Source organism: Drosophila santomea, chromosome 2L (assembly GCF_016746245.2).
Source record: "Drosophila santomea strain STO CAGO 1482 chromosome 2L, Prin_Dsan_1.1, whole genome shotgun sequence".
NCBI classification, from domain to species: Eukaryota; Metazoa; Arthropoda; class Insecta; order Diptera; family Drosophilidae; genus Drosophila; species Drosophila santomea.
Window position 1 is genome coordinate 13079441 of NC_053016.2, and position 20000 is coordinate 13099440.

Genomic DNA, 20000 nt, shown 5'->3' on the forward strand with positions numbered 1-20000 from the left:
AATTCATTTACGCACGAGTATAAAAACAATGCAAATGACCTATTAAATAAATATTCCAGTACACAGCTAAATTATACACATATTATTTACGATTAAACTGAGGGACTAGTTTCATAAGACTCTACAAATTATAAATAGTTATTAATAAGTTTTTTAACCATCTAAAGCATTACTTCGTTCTCTGGTTTCGTCGACGTTTGGCGCTTAAGCTCACAGCTGCCTGGAGAAGATCGAAGCGTGGTCATCGCTGTGCTAGTTGGAGCATACGATTTGGTCAAGCCAGCGCGGGTTCTAGTGGATGCAGTGCTCGGGCTCGATTGCAGGCCTATAATTGAAATAAACACATTACTTATTTAAATTAATTTAAATAAGATGTAGATAAGAACTAAGAAACTTACCGAACTTAATCATAATTTCGTTATAAATTCTGCGCTTAAAAACAAATATAATGAAGACAAAGATACCAAGTAACACATTGAACGAATCGCTGATGGTCCAGAAGAAAGTTTTCTTGTGATCGTAAAACAAAATGCTCACTATTTCCAGCAGCCATGTAATGCCCATCACAAAACACAATTTTGTGTTCATAACAAATCTGGTCTTGTCCTGAAAAAATCGCCTTTTCAGCACCGGCTTATCGCTGTTTAAGCTCTGCATCTTGTATATTTCATTTTTCACTTTGTTGCAATACTTCATCGTAAGCACGAACAGAACCAGATTTATAATAAATAGTATGCCAACAGGTCCCGAAAAGAACAACAAGCTAGCTGATCCAAAAGAGTCATCTGAAATGAATACAAAAATAAAGAAAGCCTTTAATAGGTTTATCCTTTTCTGGGTAGCATTATATCTTACATGTAAACCAGCAACGGCCGTGTCCAAAGTGTGGCCGAACCACATCCGGTAAAATGTCAGATTTCGTAAAAGCTATAGTTATACCAGTTAGCAATGTTGGTAGTCCCCAGCCATAACATGAATACCAAATAAACTGCCTTCTAAGGTCGCTCTTTTCGCAGCTCTTAATCTTCGTTGATCTGCAAGTAGAATAAAGACACATTTTTGTTACGTTTTTCTGCATTCAAAATTTTTAAAGGCATTTATTTATACTTACCCAAAAGTTTTCCATATGTCAAAGGAAGTGATGTTCATCCAAGAAAATGCAGCCATTAAACAGAAGTACACGAAAAAACCTTCAAGAGAATGGAGAAATAAATATAATATAAATGATAGTAACTAGAAAATGAAAAAGCTGTTGCACAGATAACTGTTATATAAAAGTGTTTAACAACTATTTTATAAGTTTAAGTTCTAGAAACCGAATTGCTCAAGAGAAAGAGACAGAATACCTCTATACAATTAAGGAGTTCACGAGTATAAATATATGGGTAATAATAAAAGCGAGGGCAATCGATTATCCGCTTTTATGGGATAATAACTTTTAGTCTGCTGTCCCAGCAGGATTAGCAACTAATTACTCAATGGTTGAAGTACACACCAGAAAGAAAACAGATGTCGTCATTTGAAGTGGGTCGCAATTGGCCCAGCGCGATTCCAAGATATGCCGCAAACAAGCTGCTAACGAGGCAAATGAGGATTTTTCCGGGAAGGTTTCGCAATTTGGCAATTGAGATGTAGACAATCAGAGTTAGGGCATAGAAGCAGCAGGATATGAGAAGTCCAATCGGATACATCTTAAAGCGAATCCTGTCCCCAGTTACCACCTTATTATCAAAGCACAGAAATGTATAAAGCTGCTCTGAAAGAAACGAAGGCAAATAATTAGGGTTATAAAACACAATGCATTACACCTATTTTGATTTAAATAGGAAGGAGTTTACCTTTTGATTGGGCCTGACCCTTTCCAAGCAGTATTGAGTATTTGTATACGTTTTGAAAGTGTTATGAATAATAAGTGAGCCATTGGACGGATTGATCGTGTGCGAATCATCTGGAAAATTATCAGGATCCAAGCGAAACTTTGGACACTGCAAGCCGTGAACAATTCCGAAATCTGAAAAGTATTGAACATACATTTTGAAATCTGACCTATGTCAATAAAAAGCAAATGTGTCGTGCATAGGTTGATTAGCCAGATAAGAAAGTTTGAAAAAAATAATTCTAATGACAAAGCTAACGAAAAATGTCAACACTAATGAATGACGTAGATAGTAACTTTGATAGAAACATTTGCTAGGCACTTGAAATCAATTGTTTATACCCTTAACAAATGGAAAACATCAAAATCTATTGCTTCCATTTCTTATTAATATTTTTGATCATTAAGTTTACGACTTTAATGGGCGATTACTGCGTTCAATTGGCGCCCATTTCCTGCTAAAAAAAAACAATAAAAACACCTATAAAAGTGCTGACGACATACCTGTGGGCTTTGAGAAGTTAGCGTTGATATTCAGGTTCTGAAAACCCTCAAACTTCAAATCGCTGCCATCGTTTTTGCAATAGGTACTGAAATTTCCTTTGGCATACATTTCACCTTCGGCACAACAACGTCGAATACAGGGTATCTTTTGGCATATTTTCGTTTCCTGACAAGCACGCACCAGGTATTTCTGTTCCGGAACTCTTCGCCTGTCCAAATCCGCATCATCGAAGTCATAAATAGCTTCGATGCAAAACTTGGAGCTCGGCAAACTTTGGAAGCCATCTCTCCAAATCAGGGAATTATTATGGAATTGCACTTTTCTGGAGGACACCGTGTACTCCACCAGTGCTTTGTTGTCGGAACAGTTTAGGGTGTTATCAAAAAATATAATTGGACTGCTGATGATGGAGGCATAAACAAATAAATCGCTTTCGCCCGGCTTGCATGTATTATTTTCGGAAACGTAAATAAATCCCTGTGGGCAGCACTTGTTTACAAATCCAACACTTTGAGACGGCACATTCTTTTCAAATTCACAAGATAAAACGATGAGACTTCTGTTTAATAGCCCGATGCACGAGTTATTTCGCAAATTCAACGTGCCTTCACCTAAATCACTTATACTCAGGCTGGTGAAGTTCTTGCACCTTGATAGTGAGGGGAATTGGTGGCCTGAGTCATTGGTAGCTTTTTCTAATCCAAGGCCTTTTGGGTCTATCAATTGGCCTATCACTTGGCTTAGATTCGGAAATTCACTGAGGTTGCTGTCGGCGGAAGCACACTGGAATATTTCCGCATTGTCCGAGGTGCGGTATTTGAATAGTAACGAATTCGCGGCGCAACACAACTGAACGGCGAACACTTTTGAAATGCCACTTAAAATCAGGCACACTAAACTTAGTCCGATGATCATTGTTTACGCCTTGGCTTTTGTTCTCAATGACCAATTTGCAAGCTTGTGTAATGTTTGTATCTTTTCTTAGAACGGACTTTTCATATCTTATCATTGAGGAATTGTTATCGGACCAAATACACTTCGAACCGCATGCAGTTGCCGGATTTAACGAACTGAACTGAAGTCTTCGCGATTCCTTCGCGAGCAAATGCGAATGTTTATGGGTAAACATTTGGCCTACACACAGACGGACACAAGTCGACGTATATAGGGAATACATTTATGGATTCGTAAGCTTATACAAATAAGTTATGCCCCATGGAGTGCTTAACACTTAGCATGCTGGGTGCTCACCGATGGTAACAATACATCCAAATGGTCCCATATTGATTTAGGTACGTTGTTTTTACGCATATCTAGCTACACAATTCAATTGATGACTTTGTACACTAACTTCTAATGGCAGGAGAAATGCGGCTGGTCTCGTTGCCACTCTGCAAAGCTCATTAGAACGAAATTGATAAGGTACATGTGTACATGGGTGCGCGAGGTAAACATTAGCCCGACAAGGATATTTTAATTGTGTAAGTACTCTAAGTAATTAACTAAAAACAGACAAGGATATGCAAGTATCTCTAAGGAATCAGCTAAATACAGTTAAGGATATTTAAGTATATATTTTAACATTAACACAAATACAGAAATTACTTGCCGATTGTTTTACTCCAGTCTTATCACAAATGCAATTTCTATTTCTGTCGGTTTTTATAGTATAACTCGAAAGTGCAACTTGTTTATATTAATACGTATGTACATACATGTATACCGTGATTGTCCTAACGGAATAAGTACAAATAATGCATATATCAATGGACTAAAGAAAGGTTACCAATTGTGCTGAGATTGAACAATTTAAAAAGTTTTTTTGTGCTATAAATTTTATTGCATTACAGTTTCTAATGCCTGTTTGAGCAATTAATAATTAATACTTTAAATATATCTGAAAACATATTGTATTAACCGCCGACAATCAATTGAACTTCAAGTCAAATGTTTTACATCATACACGTTCAAATTTCCTATCATTCCTTTTAGAAGAAGATAACAAGATGAGGACAGTTCACACTGGCACACAGCTGCTACAGCTGTCACAGGATAGAGCAAACACTTCTCAGGTACCACTTAAATGTACTTGTAAGTGAGTAGTGTTTTTAGTGTTGTTGCACAAATTAAAATTAATAATCGTTTAGTATGTAAATATACATATTTATCTATGGCTGTTATAAAGAAGAAAAATTCAAATGCTGGATTTTATTAAAATCTTTTTTGCCTTGAAATTTGTATTGGTTTTTTTTACGCCATATGTGAATTTCAATTATTGCTTATTGAAATTTTTTTTCAGAGCCTCTTTGCAAAAACTGTTTCATTCCAACGTTTCAAGTCGAGATAATATAGATTTAATATCTACACCGAGTGAAAATATTTTCCGAGTCATCAGAAATTTGTATTATTGATAGCATGTTGTAAGGCGACTTCACTATTTTGAAGCTAAATGAAATTTTATATTGAAACGCAAAGTTGAATACGTGAGCAGTATATAAAAATCGGTGAATACAGTGACTTCTTTAGTCAGCCGAAAGTAAAGAGAGCGAAATACATTTTTTAAACAAACTAAACTAAATTTTCACTGTGAATAATGATGACTGAAAAGTTAAATTCTGGGCACACTAATTTAACAAGCAAGGGGTTTGTATATTTAATATTTATTTACTTGTTTTCACAAGAGCACCCAAGTTTGGTGTCCCTTACAAACATAAATATGCATGCACATTCATTAAGCCATATTTATGGTTAGATCCCGAAAACATAAGCAGTTTTGTGCCTCAAAACGTCCATTTTTGCAAATGATTAAACATTTAAAAGCCGAAGATCTGTATATTTGCAGCATCATGTATTAAGGCACAACTAAACCTGCCGGAACATGTTATCTAATGAAAAAGCCAAAACAATGTAATTTCCACATTTATTTAACTTTATTGTACGTATTAGCGGAACATATGTACATATGTATAATAGAGTTATGTACATATGTAGTTGCACATGTGCACTCGTGGATATATTTACCGCTAAAAATTTGCTTAATATAATTGCACAGCCTTAAATCATAAAAAAAAAGAACGCCATATTTATGTGAAACTGCTATTTGGCGATTCTCAACTCTTGAGATCAGAAGAAAACAGGTATTTTTTGCATTTCAACAGCGTGAACAGTTATTCGTGGGCTGCCATTTTAAAATTTGGAGTAGCGTTTCTTTTTCTCTGCTCCACAAAAGTGCGACAGAGAAAAGATCTTAAGTTAGTCGCTTTTATATTGCTCAGTTATTAAACTCGATTATTATGTATTTAAAGCTTTAGCCAAATTTAGTACCGAATTAAAATAAAAATTAATATAAATGTTTTAATTAATACATGGCTTAAAAATTAGCTTTACATAAAAAAATTAATTTACAAAATCTTAAAGCGGCTTCTTAAAAACAATTTCTTTAAAAAAACACAAATTTGTTACCAAGTACCTTTTGCATAGAACTACATGTACATATGTCCTATATCCGTATATTAATTACCATTTCATTAATTTCTTTACATCCAGGCTTATAAATGATCTTCAAATTGCTGGAAACACAAGTGACGATATGGGCTGGAAATCAAAGCTGAAGCTGCCGCCAAAGGACAACCGATTCAAAACAACTGTGAGTTTGCCGACAAAAAATTTATCTAGATCTAAACAATTTGAGCACAAACGAACAAACAAATAAATGTATCGCTTTTTGCAGGATGTGACCGATACGCGAGGCAATGAATTCGAGGAGTTTTGCCTTAAAAGAGAACTGCTTATGGGTATATTCGAGAAGGGATGGGAGCGCCCTTCGCCAATTCAGGAAGCAGCTATTCCTATAGCTTTAAGTGGAAAAGATGTGCTGGCTCGGGCCAAGAACGGCACAGGCAAGACAGGAGCCTACTGCATCCCAGTTTTAGAACAAATTGATCCAACCAAGGACTACATTCAGGCACTTGTGATGGTCCCCACCCGAGAGTTGGCGCTACAAACCTCACAGATATGTATTGAGCTGGCGAAACATCTTGATATCCGGGTTATGGTCACAACGGGCGGAACCATTCTGAAGGATGACATTCTTCGTATTTATCAAAAAGGTGGGTTCTTATAGTTCAATTACTATATATCACATTAATTGCAACTTTTTTCATTTCCCTACGCGTGCAGTACAATTAATTATTGCCACTCCCGGACGAATACTAGATCTGATGGACAAGAAAGTTGCCGATATGTCGCATTGCAGGATATTAGTTTTGGATGAGGCCGATAAACTATTGTCGCTTGATTTTCAAGGCATGCTGGATCATGTTATACTTAAGTTACCAAAGGATCCACAGATCTTGCTATTTTCCGCAACATTTCCACTAACAGTCAAGAATTTCATGGAGAAGCATTTACGCGAGCCTTACGAGATCAACCTGATGGAGGAACTAACATTAAAGGGTGTCACTCAGTACTATGCATTCGTACAAGAGCGCCAGAAAGTACACTGCTTGAATACGCTGTTTTCCAAGCTGCAAATCAATCAGTCTATCATATTCTGCAATTCCACGCAACGTGTCGAGTTATTGGCTAAAAAGATCACAGAGCTTGGATATTGCTGTTACTATATTCACGCAAAGATGGCCCAAGCACACAGAAATCGAGTGTTCCACGATTTCCGCCAAGGACTCTGTCGTAATCTGGTGTGCTCCGACCTGTTCACCCGAGGTATCGACGTGCAGGCCGTGAATGTAGTAATTAATTTCGATTTCCCTCGAATGGCAGAGACATACTTGCATCGAATTGGTCGCTCAGGGCGTTTCGGTCATTTGGGTAAGTTATTTACATTTGTGCTCTCCCTATTTACTAGTCAACTTATCTCGAACTTTTCTTTCGTTTTAAGGTATTGCTATCAATCTGATAACCTACGAGGATCGGTTTGACCTGCATCGGATTGAAAAAGAACTTGGAACCGAAATAAAGCCTATTCCGAAGGTCATAGACCCCGCCCTTTATGTCGCAAACGTTGGCGCATCCGTTGGAGATACTTGCAACAACAGTGATCTGAATAATTCTGCGAACGAGGAGGGCAACGTTAGCAAATAAAACGGATGCACTGTAACGCTAGGATCTGAAATAGAGTCTAAATCATGGAATCAATAAAAACAGATGAAATATTTCAGAAATCAAAATTGTATTAAATAAATGGAAAGCAATTCAATTTTTAAATGCGCTCTTAAGTTAACTGGCACGACTGGTCTATAAAAAAGCAAGCCTGTTCACTTACATTTCGTGGGTTTTGGTGCTTAGGAGTATAGAAGAATATAGAAGTATAGATGCCAAACGAGTACGCTTGCGTCAGTGTCAAACTATATACCCAGACTTACTTAGATTCAAACCCCATATAGAATAGTCCCGAAGAGTTTACCCTAGTCGCAGAAATGGAATACTAGATTCGTTGAAAAGTAGATAGAGCAATTTATAATTTAAATAAAATTTATTTATTAGCATCCAAAATTGTAAGCTTTGCTTGTCAGAGAATATTTACAATAAATGTACAATATTAAACAAATCATATAGATATAGTCATAATCTTCAAAATTTTACGTATTAAATATGTTTGATGAGGAGGAAGAGGAGTCCGATTGGTCAAAGTCAATTTTCGCATAGGTATTTCCATCCTCCGGGCATGCAGACACGGGCGGAGATTCGCGGGAACCTCTCTTCAGGTATTTAGCTGGGTTTTGGCCGCTGCAATGGGGAAGATCAAGGCTGGCGTAGTGCAGCTCCGGCTGAGATATGCGCGATGAAGACCTTGATGGGAAATTTAAATCTTTTATCTGAAGAATGTTTTGTGGCGTACTTGGATCTGTGCTTCGCGAGTCAGCTGCTTTTGCGTTTATATTGAATTTGGTCACTGAGCTGCTGGCGGTGGCATTATCAGGAATCGTATTAACGCTCTCCGTAAGTCTATGCGATCGCTCCAAGTTATCTTTCTGAATACCCTTTTGGTATAGCTTGGATGAGATGAGTGAGCTGTCGCTTTTAATTTGCAAAATTTTGTAGCCGGCTTCGTTAAATTTTGTGAAGTCATTCGATTTGTCCTTGATTTGAGTGTAATCTTCACTGCTTATCGAATGAACCAATTTCTTTTCCTCATGGCCGCCAATATCCAAATTGTTATTTTCAAAAATCTTGTCATCCAAGTTATTTTGTTTGTCGCTTTTCACGGACACTTGCTCACAGTCAATGTTGTTTGTTGAATGCACATCGTGGCTGATATTCTCGACATTTGTTGGTTTTAAGCTAAAGGGTTTTTCATTCAATGGCGAGTTCGACTTTTTCTCCTCGCTTGTTGTCTGTTCTCTCCATTTCTCAGCGGATATATTGTATGTGCTAATTTTGTTTAAGTCGTGCACTGGCGCTGCTGTTATGAGTGGTGCGGTGTAGTCTGATAGCTTGAGCTTCTCTACTTTAATTGGAAGGCAATTCGAACTGGGAGTGTATGCATTACCGACTGGCTTCATCTCAAGGTATCCATCCTCGGATGTGTTCGCAGTGTTATTTAATTTGGTTCCATTGAAAATGTCTTTCTGACTTGTGGCGTGCAGAGTTAAGCTGGAGCTATCGGTTCTGGGGGTTTTTGGGAACACGTTTTCAATGTATTTCGGAATTTCATTGTTTTTGATGAACTTTTGCTTTTCCAAATTGGTTGCTTGTGAAAAATCAATTTCCATTAAGTCACTCATTCGGTCAGAGTTTATCTGATTCTTCAGACTAAGGAGTGGAGCACTTGTAGATTTCTTTTGCCGGTTGCCACTTGTGCCATAGCTGGATCCTTCCTTCGTAATGCTACTCTGACTTCTATTCGCTACGAACTCATGTTTATTATCCTCCACAAGGACCACTCGCTGCAAGTCGCACCGCGGTATCTTCGACTTGGAACCAACCGAGTAGGCTCGCACGCGATTTGGATTCTGACCCGTATCATTCAAATGTCCCAGGCGCTTATTAAACTTTAAATGCTCAACTTTGTTTCCTATCGAATAGGCACGAATGGGACGTACGCATCTGTAACATTATGTGATAACATTACTTTGCACGGATACAGCGAAACAAGTACTTACTGGTTATCAGAGTCCAGATCATAATCCTTAGCAAGTTTTTCCGATGCGTGCTCCGGAAAGTCAAAATGCAGAGATGCATCTTCCAATCTCTGCTTGTCAATCTTCTCTTTTTCATGAATAGCATCGGTAGGATTAATTGGAGTCATCGGTATGTAGTTTTCGTCACTTTCTGCGGTTAAACAAAAGCAATTGATGAAATGCAATTCATGTACAAAAATTCGTATATGCATTACCATTTGGTTCGGTGACTTTGCTAAATTCCGCACTGGCAAAGTCATCAATGTTCTCCTCAGGAATAGCAGTCTCCGACGTCCGCGTGCTAGAAAATAAAATGATTATAAGTGAGTGTTAATTAACTATTTTGCAGTAACCCACTTTAATCTGTAGTGGCTATAACTTCCGTTGTCGTCGGATTCTTCGACACTAATTGATGACTCTTCAGATTCTGAGCATCTTAATGGCATGGTGAACGTTGGACTATTACTATGCTTGTTGGTTGAGTGCGGACGGTTGCCAGATATAGTGTTGGATCGCAGTCCATGGTTGGAACCAAAGTATGTTTGATTGCTGGACTCGCTTAGGGTTCCATTTCTGGTTGGTAAGCTATCGCATCTCTCTCTTCCAAAACCTGAAACATTTCAATTTGATTTATTCTGCGTTAAAACATTCAAATAAATTATTTACCATAGTTATGGGGCGAACTGCAGCTCCGGAATTCGAGAGAGTTTTGACTATTTTGTATAACGTTTACGTTTATCGGCTTCGAAGCCTCGTTTGCAGACGATGATCGCTTTCTCATGGGCTCATGACTCAAGTCAGGTCGGTTCTGATAAACATTTATTAAATTCGTGTTGGACTCTGTTTTAGCTGACATAGCGCTGGAAAAAAACAGAATCATCAAAGTCAAACTTCATATAAATATTACTTTTTTAGGGGATCAATAGGTTGAAATGCTTTTACATAAGTTTCAATTAAGAACACATTGTGATAGGAGTAATGTACCTTAGTATAGTGTTGTGCATATTAGTAGCAACAGCTGCGTTATCCGTTTCCATCCACAGATCGCCCGATCCCAAGACACTTTGGCGGCCGAGCTCCACGTAGAAAATACATTGTGGCGATGCATGACCACATCTGTAATGAAGACTTAATTATATTACAATCCCTTCAGTTTAATGCGACAACTAACCGCCTGATCGTGGTCAACAGTATTTCAATGCTGGCAACGCGATCCTCGCCATTGGGAGTCTTCTCCGGTCCTATGCACACGAATGTCAGGGATTTTGAAGTAAGGCAACAGTGGTAGGTTCCGGTGATTCCTACTTTCTCCGAAATACCCTTCTTTTGAATGACAACTTGCCAAACTTGGTCTGTAAAATGAAATAAATTGTTTAGGTCTATGCAGGCAAGCAGTTTTAGTTGGGCATACCATAAGGTGAGTGCGCTGTTCCATTCGAATTGGCTATGTTTCTTTGTAGAACTAGTAGTTTGTCCAGCCATTTGCGTAAATCATTTTCGTTCTCGAGAACGATGCCGAATCCACCGTCTCTGGAGGAGAGCACAATGACAAATCTGTGCTTAGTGTCCAAGCGGCGGTTAATGTTGAAGCAATTCTTCAGATAGATAACCCTTTTTGGATCGGCTCTTTGCAGGAACTTCTTTTCGCTATCGTAGTATTCCAGACGGGCTGCCGAATGGCTGGTCTCCTCGTACAGCACGAAAAACTTCTTCTTCATGGTCTTCAACTTCTTGAGGTAGCCACTCAGCGCCATGCCGTCATCCGATATTGATGCCATGATGTCCGATCTTAGTTCCTGCAAGGCAACGTGTTTATATTATAGTTTATATTTGACTTCGTCGGATTTCACTTTCTGGCGTCCTGATGGCATACCATTATTATAAAATATATATGTATTAAAAAACACTTTTCATGCTGGAAACACGTGAATTATGGTTGAGTTTTAGGATTTATGTGTGTTGGATGCACGAGTTTTTCTTTGCAAAGCATAAACAGCACACAATATTTCCCATGGCCGGAACAACAAATCGTTTTTCACAGCGCAAACACGCGAAAAGCATTCGCAATGTCGGGTGTCAAAAATCCTTGCCGTCTGTCAACATCGAACATCGGAAATCGCAATCAAAACACGCAATTACGTCGTTTATGTCAATATGCGAGTGCAGCTTACGCGGCGCGACTCATTTGAATTAGGATGTACAAGCGATGGAATTCGGAATGGGAATTGGAATTGTAAATTCATAATTGGCTCACTGTGGGCTGGCGCTGTAAAGATTGTTTATTTCGTTTTCAAGTTTCTGCGCATTGCATTAAGATAACCGCAGCTAGATGCTCATTTTATTATACATATATATGTACATGCATATGTATGTACGTGCGCGCGTATGTTTGTACATATTTTGTTTTATAGATGAGCATCATAAATATACATATATATATGTACATATATCTGTGGAATTCTAATACATCTTACATACATATGTATCTGCGAGTTATTTTTCCCCGTAGGCATGTATGTACAAACAACGATGCATATGGCACACTCTGGTGGTATCATTTACAAACGCACATGGATATGGGAAATAATACCCCAACGACAATGTGGCTGGGTCATATGTTACCTAAGGCGTCTAGCTGCCCGTATACCCGATATGCGCGAATTCAGTGTTTACAAGTTATCCGCGCGGTACATTTAGGATTTGTATTATTATTGTTCACCAACGCAATTCTTTATTATCAAACCCACATTTATTCGCGATGACACTTTGCTGTTATCGTTATCGCAGCATAGGAATAACAGTACGAAGTTGCCATCCCGATCTTTACACCGCTGAGTGTTGCCATCCCGATTTCCACGCCGGCTTATTCGATAATAAGCAAGTTATCGAATGACCGTTTGTCGTTTGTTCGAATTTTGTATAACAGTTTATTATAATTTCAACGTTTTACAACTTTTATTTCAAAAGGAATTTTATGTTAATGAATTTAGTAATTTTCTTTTTTCATATGTGAAAGATAAAAAGTCAAATTTATACCTTACTTATTTAAATGGATCTCTTTTAGTTATAATTAATATATATCCCTATTTAATATACATTAAAATAATACAAGTATTGAAATATAAGTCTTCTGAAGTCTGGGCAATGAAATGATTTATCTGGTAATATGACGATTGAACTTAAGAAAACGGGCTCAAAAACAAGGATGAGTAAGAAATTACAAGTTTTTGCATATTGATTTTATTTTTTAATGGTTACTATATTTTTAAATACAATTTGAATATTTTATTTGTTGTAATAATTTAACAATACACGCCGTATTGTTGTTAAGCTTTAGTTTTTTTGTGACTGACTAAGGAGGAAAAAGTCGTTCTCTACCGCGTTCTATTATTTGTGTTGTGTGCTTCGTAGTCCATGACTTCCTCATAGATTAGCTCCTTCCACTGCTCCACAGTGTGTTCTCTCTCGTCTACACTGTGATCGTATGGCTCCGGAGCGGGCTGAAAGGGATTCATTAAATTAAGGGATTACAAACATCCAATTCGTCGAAACTCAGTTTATGGTAAAGTCACTTACAGCATCCACTTCCTCAGCATCATACCACACATTGATATATTCGTGCTTCAAAGCCTCGTCCACAGATATCCGCTGCTCTGGATCAATGACTAGCATTTTACTAAGAAGATTTCTAGCGTCAGAAGCCTTCCTGCGGCTATTCTGATTATTATCATTGGGAAACAAGCCATCGGGGAATAGTCTATCAAATGAGTATCCAGTGTATCTAGGACGATTTTCCACATAGTTTCGGACGGTTGGCTGTAACCGCTGCATAAATGAGGGTGATGGTGTACCTAATTGCTCTGAAACAAGATAAACTGACGGTCATAACGAGAATCAAGCCTAACGTAGGCAGTAGCTTACCAATAATTTTATTCCACTGATCTATATGATCCGTTCCAGGAAACAGCACACCGCCCCTAATCATTTCGCCCATGATGCACCCAACGGACCATATGTCCACGTTCTCGGTGTATCCCATGCCCAAAATGACCTCCGGAGCCCTGTAGTATCGGGTGACCACATAGGGAGTCATCATGAAGGTAGTTCCTGCAGTACGTGCCAGACCAAAGTCTAAAATCTTTAGAGTGCAGTCTGCCTTTACAACTATATTGGATGGCTTTAAGTCCTGCAAGCAATTGATTGTTTAATTTTCGTGTTCGCTTAATGATATGTGCATACTGTACTCTGTGAATAATTCCTGCTGAGTGTAAATGTTTTATTCCGCACAACATTTGGTAAAGCAAATAAGACATTCTGTCGTGATCCAAGTCCATTTGGATGACCTGGCAGAGATTAGCATCCATCAGCTCCATGACAAGGTAGACATCCTGAAACTCCTCCAAGTTCCTTTGCGGCGTAAAAGCATTAAGTAAGCCAATTATCTATGGATTAAATTCTCTTTTAAATAACAATTTCCAATTATGGGGCCGGGTTTTATTACGTTTTTATGGTTAACAAGCTTCATTAGCTTGAACTCCCTATATGCTCTCTTGGCATGGGTCACATTTTGGAATGGTCGAGATAGTTTCTTAATCGCCACATTCTGCTGGGTGATAGTATCGTAAGCGGCGCTGTAATGCATTTAAAATAAACAAATTAGCAATTTTTTCATATTTGATCTCATCTTATCTAGTCTTACGAATAAACTATAATGGAGCGTTACAGAAGATACTTCGTTTGTTACCTTCCCAAAAAAAAAGTATTCTTTTTTAACTCTTGCAATGTAAATATAAGTTAAGATCGTATCTACATATATAGCTATACCAAAACAATTTAATGTTTTTGTTTACTTATGGAATATGTAATTATGGTAGTTTATATGTAACAAAATAGCGAGCAGCACTTACCATACTATTCCCTGGGCACCAGATCCTATAGGCCGTAGGTTAATGTACCGACTGTGGATGGTGAAGTTGGTGTCTCCCACCTCAACGGTGTAGTGTTGGTGCTGAGCTGTCGTCATTTTTCACTGTTTTTATTTATTACTAGTTGAGAGCAAGGAGCATATCGGCCTTTGGAAGTGGGTAAATAAGATAAATCAATACGGGCAGAGCACTCGGTTTCAGTAGGATTCTGTTTTATATAAGGAGCACAGACCGCGCCGTCTGAATGGCTCCATTTCAAATGGGTGGAGGCAGTTTTCAGAAAATTTCGTCTGCGACTGGGATTAGGGGGTAGGAAAACATGAACTTAGCTGGCCTTATTTCGGCAGAATGTTGTGGCCATTAAGTGGGCCTGTCGTCGCGAGGGGTGAAATTCACTGGATAGTGTGTGGCGACTTTGTTGCCAAACCACGAGCAAAAATATCGAGTTCCTCAAAAAAAAAGATACAATTGCATAACGCAGTAACTTATTTGAGCCGACTTCAAATGCCGAACCCCTCTATTGATAAGAATTTAAATGTTTGCCGGACATCACGAATATGGTTGGAAAAACACCGACCGTTTCGTTCTTTAAGCAAAGTGTTTAGCGGCACGCACAGAAATAAAACTGATTTAAAATCGATATGTCGGCTTAAACATAAAAGTACGGAATGTTGGACCACAGCGATGTACATAAGTTCATGTGTATGCATGCCGTTGCCTGTGTAAATATGTACATACACACGATTTGTATACTGGTGAAAACTGTAAACTTCTACTGGTATACATATGTAAGATGTAAGCTACATACAAACATATGTACATACATTCAAACGAATGTGGGTCGATATTTTTGTAACTTTTCAAACTATCTTTCAGATAGAAGATATTGCTCGTATTCATACATCGAAAATGAGTTCGTTTGCGTTGCAGATAATAAAGCGGTCTTCGCTTCGAGTAGTGTCGATATGTAAACGTTAGACATTTGCGCATACATAGGTACATACACCATGGACAGTTGACATTTTATGTTAAATATCAATAATTTTTTTCATAACCGGCACAACTGTAATTGGTTTCAATCGATTATGGCACGTTTTGCAGGATTGTTTTTGGGGATTCGATATCTGATGTGAAAGGAACGTAATAGAATATTTATTTACCATTTAACGCAGAAGTAAAGATTTTCTTGTGAAAATATAAAATCGATTTTTTTCTATTTTATTCTACACACTGGGCACTCAAAGTGGAGAGCATTTTAAACTATGTTAATGTTATTGAAATTTAAGAACCAACTATCTGCGGCACTTTCGCATGAGAATAATTGTACATGGATACAATACAATATACGAAAATCTATTGGAATATTCGATCACAACAAAGTTATTTAAATCGGTGTGACCAGACTGCAGTAGGACCAAAACCACAAACGACTAAAGTCAGACACTCGATTTTTTATTACAATCAGGTTCAACTACTGCTTTAATATCTATTAAGAGCTTGTAACCTATAAATAAACATATATACCTGCAAATGGTTAAGCACAGATACAAAACAAAGTAGCGCCTTATTCCATTTCACCGTTTCAACCATTAGTAATTCCATCGCTCGATTTATCGAGTATGCATCGAATGACGAATGAGAAATACTGCCATCACCAGCAATAAATAAAAACAAGAGAGTTGAAATATACAGCGATATGAAGACGGTTGGTTTCTTGGGCACTGATGATTCACCTAAGCTGATAAGTGATCATTTTAAAACTTTCTTGTTGCAGTCATCACCAGCACTCAAATACCTCTTGGAGAAGGATGTTCAGGTGTCGAAGCATTTCGTTGTAGCCGTCTCCAACCTGACATTCTTCAATTCTCTGCGGATTCACAGCAGATTTCTGGAGATATCCTGCGATGGATTTGCCTGGTTCGCCTCTTGGATTGCCTTCATCTGGTTGCTTAGCTCGAAGAGCTTGTATCAAATGCAAGTCAATATGCTCTTCGGCTTGATACTCGATGTGGTTGTCGTGGCTGTGCTGAAGGCGCTCGTTCGTCGAAGAAGACCGGTGGCCAGCAATGATATGCTGACCATTGGACCCGATAAGTTCAGCTTTCCCTCGGGCCACGCCTCCAGGGCGTTCTTCGTGCTCCTGTTCTTCGCCAAGCTGTACCCGCTCCACATCGTTTTCCTGCTACCGGTCACAGCCTGGGCTGTAAGCGTGGCCATCTCACGGGTCATCCTCCAGCGTCATTATATTTTGGATATATGCGCGGGAGCAGTCATCGGCCTATTGGAGGCATTAGTCATAGGGCTTCTGTGGGTCAGCGAGGAAACTGCGTTTAGCATTGTGGGCTTTGTTACCGAGGAAACAGTCGACAGTATGGAGTAACGCCAAGTTCCGATTGGAACAACGAAAGCAATAGATAATCCCTAGATATTAAAAGATGCTTTAACCAAATACATTGTTAATGCTAAAGTACTTTCGACTAGTTTTTTTCTGTAAAAATGTTACTTCATATGGTACTAAAGTCATCGTACCATCCTCTTTAAACAAAATTAAAGAAATTTTTTTAAATCTAGTCCTTACCCGCATTTTAATGTTTGGATTATTATTTATAAAAAATTATATTTTAAATTCTTTGTTCTGAATCTTAGCACTCCTAAATATATCGATTCATCGATAAGGAGTCAACAACCCCAACGACTTTGTCGGGGGATGAAATGTTGTATGCCATATAAAGTTTTCGCGAAAGGATAAATACAAAAATATTTTCGGATTCGTTGGCATGTCGATTGGATTATTAAAATAACAAAAGACTTCATTTTGTTAGTTAGATTAAGAAATATGAACAAACATTCTGCATTTATCGTGTGCTTTTCGCTTCTACTTCTATTTACAAAAAAGGACGTGGGGAGCCATAATGTGGACTCCGGAATATATGGGTAGGTATTTCCACCCACCAGCGAAAGTTTCAACAATAAAAAAAAGAGCATTATACAATTGTATGAACTATTCAAATCAGGAGCTTTAAATGTTTTTCCATTTCAAAATGTCCAATCCTTTTGTATTACCGAGTACAAAAATCTTTAGACGCCCTTCGATTTTTAAAAGTAAATTCTTAAGGTTAAAATTCAATGTAATATTTGCCGTCTAGTTTCCAGCAATCCTCAGGTATCTGTCACATCTACAATGGCACTATCTGTCGGGATGTCTTGAGCAATGCCCATGTCTTCGTATCCCCCAATCTCACCATGCACGACTTGGAGGAGCGTTTGAAGGCAGCATATGGGGTGATCAGGGAGTCCAAGTGAGTATAATAGTAATTCATTAGTAATTTCGTACCTAATTCCAAGTGCATATTTTCAGGGATATGAATGCGAATTGCCGCATGTACGCTTTGCCCAGCTTGTGTTTCAGTTCAATGCCAATTTGCAGGACTCCAGAGCGCACGAACTTATTGTACTTCGCCAATGTGGCCACGAACGCAAAACAGCTGAAGAACGTCACCATTCGCCGGAAGAGAACCAAGTCGAAGGACATTAAGAACATAAGCATTTTTAAGAAGAAATCCACCATCTACGAGGATGTGTTCAGCACAGATATATCGAGTAAATACCCACCAACCAGGGAGTCTGAGAACCTAAAACGCATTTGCCGCGAGGAGTGCGAACTGCTGGAGAACGAGTTGTGCCAGAAGGAGTATGCCATCGCCAAACGGCATCCCGTCATCGGGATGGTGGGAGTGGAGGATTGCCAGAAGCTGCCACAGCACAAGGACTGTCTGTCCTTGGGCATCACCATCGAGGTGGATAAGACGGAGAACTGTTATTGGGAGGACGGGTCGACCTACAGAGGAGTAGCGAACGTCTCCGCATCCGGAAAGCCATGTCTACGATGGTCTTGGCTGATGAAGGAAATCTCTGATTTTCCTGAACTCATCGGTCAGAACTACTGCAGGTGATTATTTTGTAATGTACTCAAACTGAAGTCAAAATAATTAATCATTTTTAAACTTTTTTAGAAATCCTGGAAGCGTTGAAAATAGCCCTTGGTGTTTCGTGGACTCTTCGCGTGAACGCATAATCGAACTTTGTGATATTCCAAAATGCGCGGATAAAATATGGATTGCCATTGTTGGAACGACTGCAGCCATCATTTTAATATTTATAATTATATTTGCGACTATACTTTTCAAAAGAAGAACAATCATGCACTATGGAATGAGGAATATTCATAATGTAAGTGCACATATCAAAGTGTACAACAAACTATTACTATTATTCTTTCAGATCAACACACCCAGCGCCGATAAAAACATTTACGGAAACTCGCAGATTAATAATGCTCAAGATGCTGGCAGAGGAAACTTGGGAAATCTAACCGATCACATTGCCCTAAACTCCAAGCTCATCGAGAGGAATACTCTACTGAGGATAAATCACTTTACTCTGCAAGATGTCGAGTTTTTGGAGGAGCTGGGGGAAGGAGCATTTGGTTAGTAATTTCGGTATAATTCGGGGATATGAAATTCTCAATATGCAATCATTATAGGAAAAGTATACAAGGGGCAGCTCTTGCAGCCCAACAAAAGCACCATAACAGTTGCCATTAAGGCGTTGAAGGAAAACGCCTCGGTAAAAACGCAGCAGGACTTTAAGCGCGAAATCGAACTAATCTCAGATCTGAAGCATCAGAATATTGTGTGCATATTGGGTGTCGTGCTGAACAAAGAGCCCTACTGCATGCTGTTCGAGTACATGGCCAACGGCGACTTGCACGAATTCCTGATCTCAAACTCACCCACCGAAGGCAAGTCCCTATCACAGCTGGAATTCCTGCAAATAGCTCTCCAAATCAGCGAGGGAATGCAGTATCTGTCGGCGCATCATTACGTTCATCGCGACTTGGCAGCCCGCAACTGTCTGGTTAACGAGGGTTTGGTTGTGAAAATATCCGATTTTGGACTATCCAGAGACATTTACAGCTCAGATTATTATCGGTAAGACTTTGGATATATCAAGCTTGTAGTTACAAAGAGCAACAATAAGTTTTTGATGGATTATCATTGCAGGGTTCAGTCAAAGTCGCTTTTGCCTGTAAGGTGGATGCCCTCGGAATCGATATTGTACGGAAAGTTTACCACAGAGAGCGATGTTTGGTCCTTTGGTGTCGTTCTTTGGGAAATATACAGCTATGGAATGCAGGCAAGTACCACAAACTTGATATAAACTCGCAATATCTAACTTTATGTTCCCATTAGCCATACTACGGTTTTAGCAATCAGGAAGTAATTAATCTCATCCGTTCACGGCAACTGCTCTCCGCTCCGGAAAACTGTCCCACTGCTGTCTACTCGCTTATGATCGAGTGTTGGCATGAGCAGTCAGTAAAACGTCCAACATTCACAGATATCTCGAACCGTCTCAAAACTTGGCACGAGGGCCACTTTAAGGCCAGTAATCCAGAAATGTAAACATAAGATTTTACACATATGTATTTTCAACGAATGGACTGTAAAATAAGTAGTTTTAAGAATTTAATAAAACCAAATATATCAAAAACC

At 38.7% G+C, this 20000-nt stretch overlaps 6 protein-coding genes across 12 annotated transcripts; 3 read left to right on the forward strand and 3 right to left on the reverse strand.

Moving 5' to 3' along the window:
• Positions 1-16: 16 nt before the first annotated feature.
• On the reverse strand, positions 17-7832 carry LOC120458872 (G-protein coupled receptor Mth2). 5 transcript variants are annotated; one of them, XM_039646707.2, is made up of 9 exons: positions 3633-3795; positions 2381-3147; positions 1839-2011; positions 1496-1751; positions 1112-1190; positions 856-1034; positions 399-785; positions 174-325; positions 17-121 (listed from the first exon to the last, which is right to left on the reverse strand). In XM_039646707.2, the coding sequence occupies exons 1-9, from the start codon at positions 3647-3649 to the stop codon at positions 83-85; spliced, it is 2049 nt and encodes a 682-aa protein (XP_039502641.1). In that variant the 5' UTR covers positions 3650-3795; the 3' UTR covers positions 17-82. The 5 variants fall into 5 exon arrangements, with proteins under 5 accessions (XP_039502641.1, XP_039502639.1, XP_039502640.1 ...); XM_039646705.1 differs by lacking the exon at positions 3633-3795 and having other exon boundaries at positions 2381-3439; XM_039646709.2 differs by lacking the exons at positions 2381-3147; positions 3633-3795 and adding an exon at positions 7663-7832 and having other exon boundaries at positions 22-121; positions 1496-1756.
• LOC120458875 (ATP-dependent RNA helicase me31b) lies at positions 4808-7604 on the forward strand. The gene is made up of 5 exons (XM_039646712.2): positions 4808-5024; positions 5928-6027; positions 6112-6490; positions 6561-7208; positions 7279-7604. The coding sequence occupies exons 1-5, from the start codon at positions 4975-4977 to the stop codon at positions 7479-7481; spliced, it is 1380 nt and encodes a 459-aa protein (XP_039502646.1). The 5' UTR covers positions 4808-4974; the 3' UTR covers positions 7482-7604.
• Positions 7833-7868: 36 nt separating the features above from the next.
• LOC120458871 (insulin receptor substrate 1) lies at positions 7869-12297 on the reverse strand. 2 transcript variants are annotated; one of them, XM_039646703.2, is made up of 10 exons: positions 12143-12297; positions 11394-11786; positions 10932-11316; positions 10692-10872; positions 10505-10636; positions 10187-10380; positions 9878-10130; positions 9736-9821; positions 9503-9671; positions 7869-9446 (listed from the first exon to the last, which is right to left on the reverse strand). In XM_039646703.2, exons 2-10 carry the CDS (start codon positions 11394-11396, stop codon positions 7979-7981), a joined length of 2871 nt encoding a protein of 956 aa, XP_039502637.1. In that variant the 5' UTR covers positions 11397-11786; positions 12143-12297; the 3' UTR covers positions 7869-7978. The 2 variants fall into 2 exon arrangements, with proteins under 2 accessions (XP_039502637.1, XP_039502638.1); XM_039646704.2 differs by lacking the exon at positions 11394-11786.
• LOC120458874 (tyrosine-protein kinase transmembrane receptor Ror) lies at positions 8213-19967 on the forward strand. 2 transcript variants are annotated; one of them, XM_044005642.1, is made up of 8 exons: positions 8213-8339; positions 17592-17744; positions 17804-18394; positions 18459-18675; positions 18727-18931; positions 18989-19436; positions 19509-19641; positions 19698-19967. In XM_044005642.1, the coding sequence occupies exons 2-8, from the start codon at positions 17689-17691 to the stop codon at positions 19908-19910; spliced, it is 1863 nt and encodes a 620-aa protein (XP_043861577.1). In that variant the 5' UTR covers positions 8213-8339; positions 17592-17688; the 3' UTR covers positions 19911-19967. The 2 variants fall into 2 exon arrangements, with proteins under 2 accessions (XP_043861577.1, XP_039502645.2); XM_039646711.2 differs by lacking the exon at positions 8213-8339 and adding an exon at positions 17106-17379.
• LOC120458876 (stress-activated protein kinase JNK) lies at positions 12745-15813 on the reverse strand. The gene is made up of 7 exons (XM_039646713.2): positions 15606-15813; positions 14428-14592; positions 14022-14151; positions 13765-13962; positions 13442-13706; positions 13097-13380; positions 12745-13020 (listed from the first exon to the last, which is right to left on the reverse strand). Exons 2-7 carry the CDS (start codon positions 14541-14543, stop codon positions 12895-12897), a joined length of 1119 nt encoding a protein of 372 aa, XP_039502647.1. The 5' UTR covers positions 14544-14592; positions 15606-15813; the 3' UTR covers positions 12745-12894.
• LOC120458877 (phospholipid phosphatase 6) lies at positions 16039-17015 on the forward strand. The gene is made up of 2 exons (XM_039646714.2): positions 16039-16150; positions 16220-17015. The coding sequence occupies exons 1-2, from the start codon at positions 16142-16144 to the stop codon at positions 16823-16825; spliced, it is 615 nt and encodes a 204-aa protein (XP_039502648.1). The 5' UTR covers positions 16039-16141; the 3' UTR covers positions 16826-17015.
• Positions 19968-20000: the final 33 nt, after the last annotated feature.

Bases quoted from the DNA above. Each gene is read 5' to 3' on its own strand.
- LOC120458872 (XM_039646705.1), bottom strand. From the start codon at position 3,296: ATGATCATCGGACTAAGTTTAGTGTGCCTGATTTTAAGTGGCATTTCA. The intron at 1,035-1,111 runs GTAAGTATAAAT...TTCTACTTGCAG, and splicing joins GACATATGGAAAACTTTTGG to ATCAACGAAGATTAAGAGCT. The intron at 786-855 runs GTAAGATATAAT...TATTCATTTCAG, and splicing joins CGGCCGTTGCTGGTTTACAT to ATGACTCTTTTGGATCAGCT.
- LOC120458875 (XM_039646712.2), top strand. From the start codon at position 4,975: ATGATGACTGAAAAGTTAAATTCTGGGCACACTAATTTAACAAGCAAG. The intron at 6,028-6,111 runs GTGAGTTTGCCG...CGCTTTTTGCAG, and splicing joins ACAACCGATTCAAAACAACT to GATGTGACCGATACGCGAGG. The intron at 6,491-6,560 runs GTGGGTTCTTAT...CTACGCGTGCAG, and splicing joins TCTTCGTATTTATCAAAAAG to TACAATTAATTATTGCCACT.
- LOC120458871 (XM_039646703.2), bottom strand. The intron at 10,131-10,186 runs GTAAATAATTTA...GAAATGTTTCAG, and splicing joins CAGTTCGCCCCATAACTATG to GTTTTGGAAGAGAGAGATGC. The intron at 9,447-9,502 runs GTAAGTACTTGT...ATAATGTTACAG, and splicing joins GATCTGGACTCTGATAACCA to ATGCGTACGTCCCATTCGTG.
- LOC120458876 (XM_039646713.2), bottom strand. From the start codon at position 14,543: ATGACGACAGCTCAGCACCAACACTACACCGTTGAGGTGGGAGACACC. The intron at 13,963-14,021 runs GTAATAAAACCC...TTTAATCCATAG, and splicing joins AGCTTGTTAACCATAAAAAC to ATAATTGGCTTACTTAATGC. The intron at 13,021-13,096 runs GTAAGTGACTTT...AATCCCTTTCAG, and splicing joins ATGCTGAGGAAGTGGATGCT to CCCGCTCCGGAGCCATACGA.
- LOC120458874 (XM_039646711.2), top strand. From the start codon at position 17,282: ATGAACAAACATTCTGCATTTATCGTGTGCTTTTCGCTTCTACTTCTA. The intron at 18,676-18,726 runs GTAAGTGCACAT...TTATTCTTTCAG, and splicing joins GAATGAGGAATATTCATAAT to ATCAACACACCCAGCGCCGA. The intron at 19,642-19,697 runs GCAAGTACCACA...TGTTCCCATTAG, and splicing joins TATACAGCTATGGAATGCAG to CCATACTACGGTTTTAGCAA.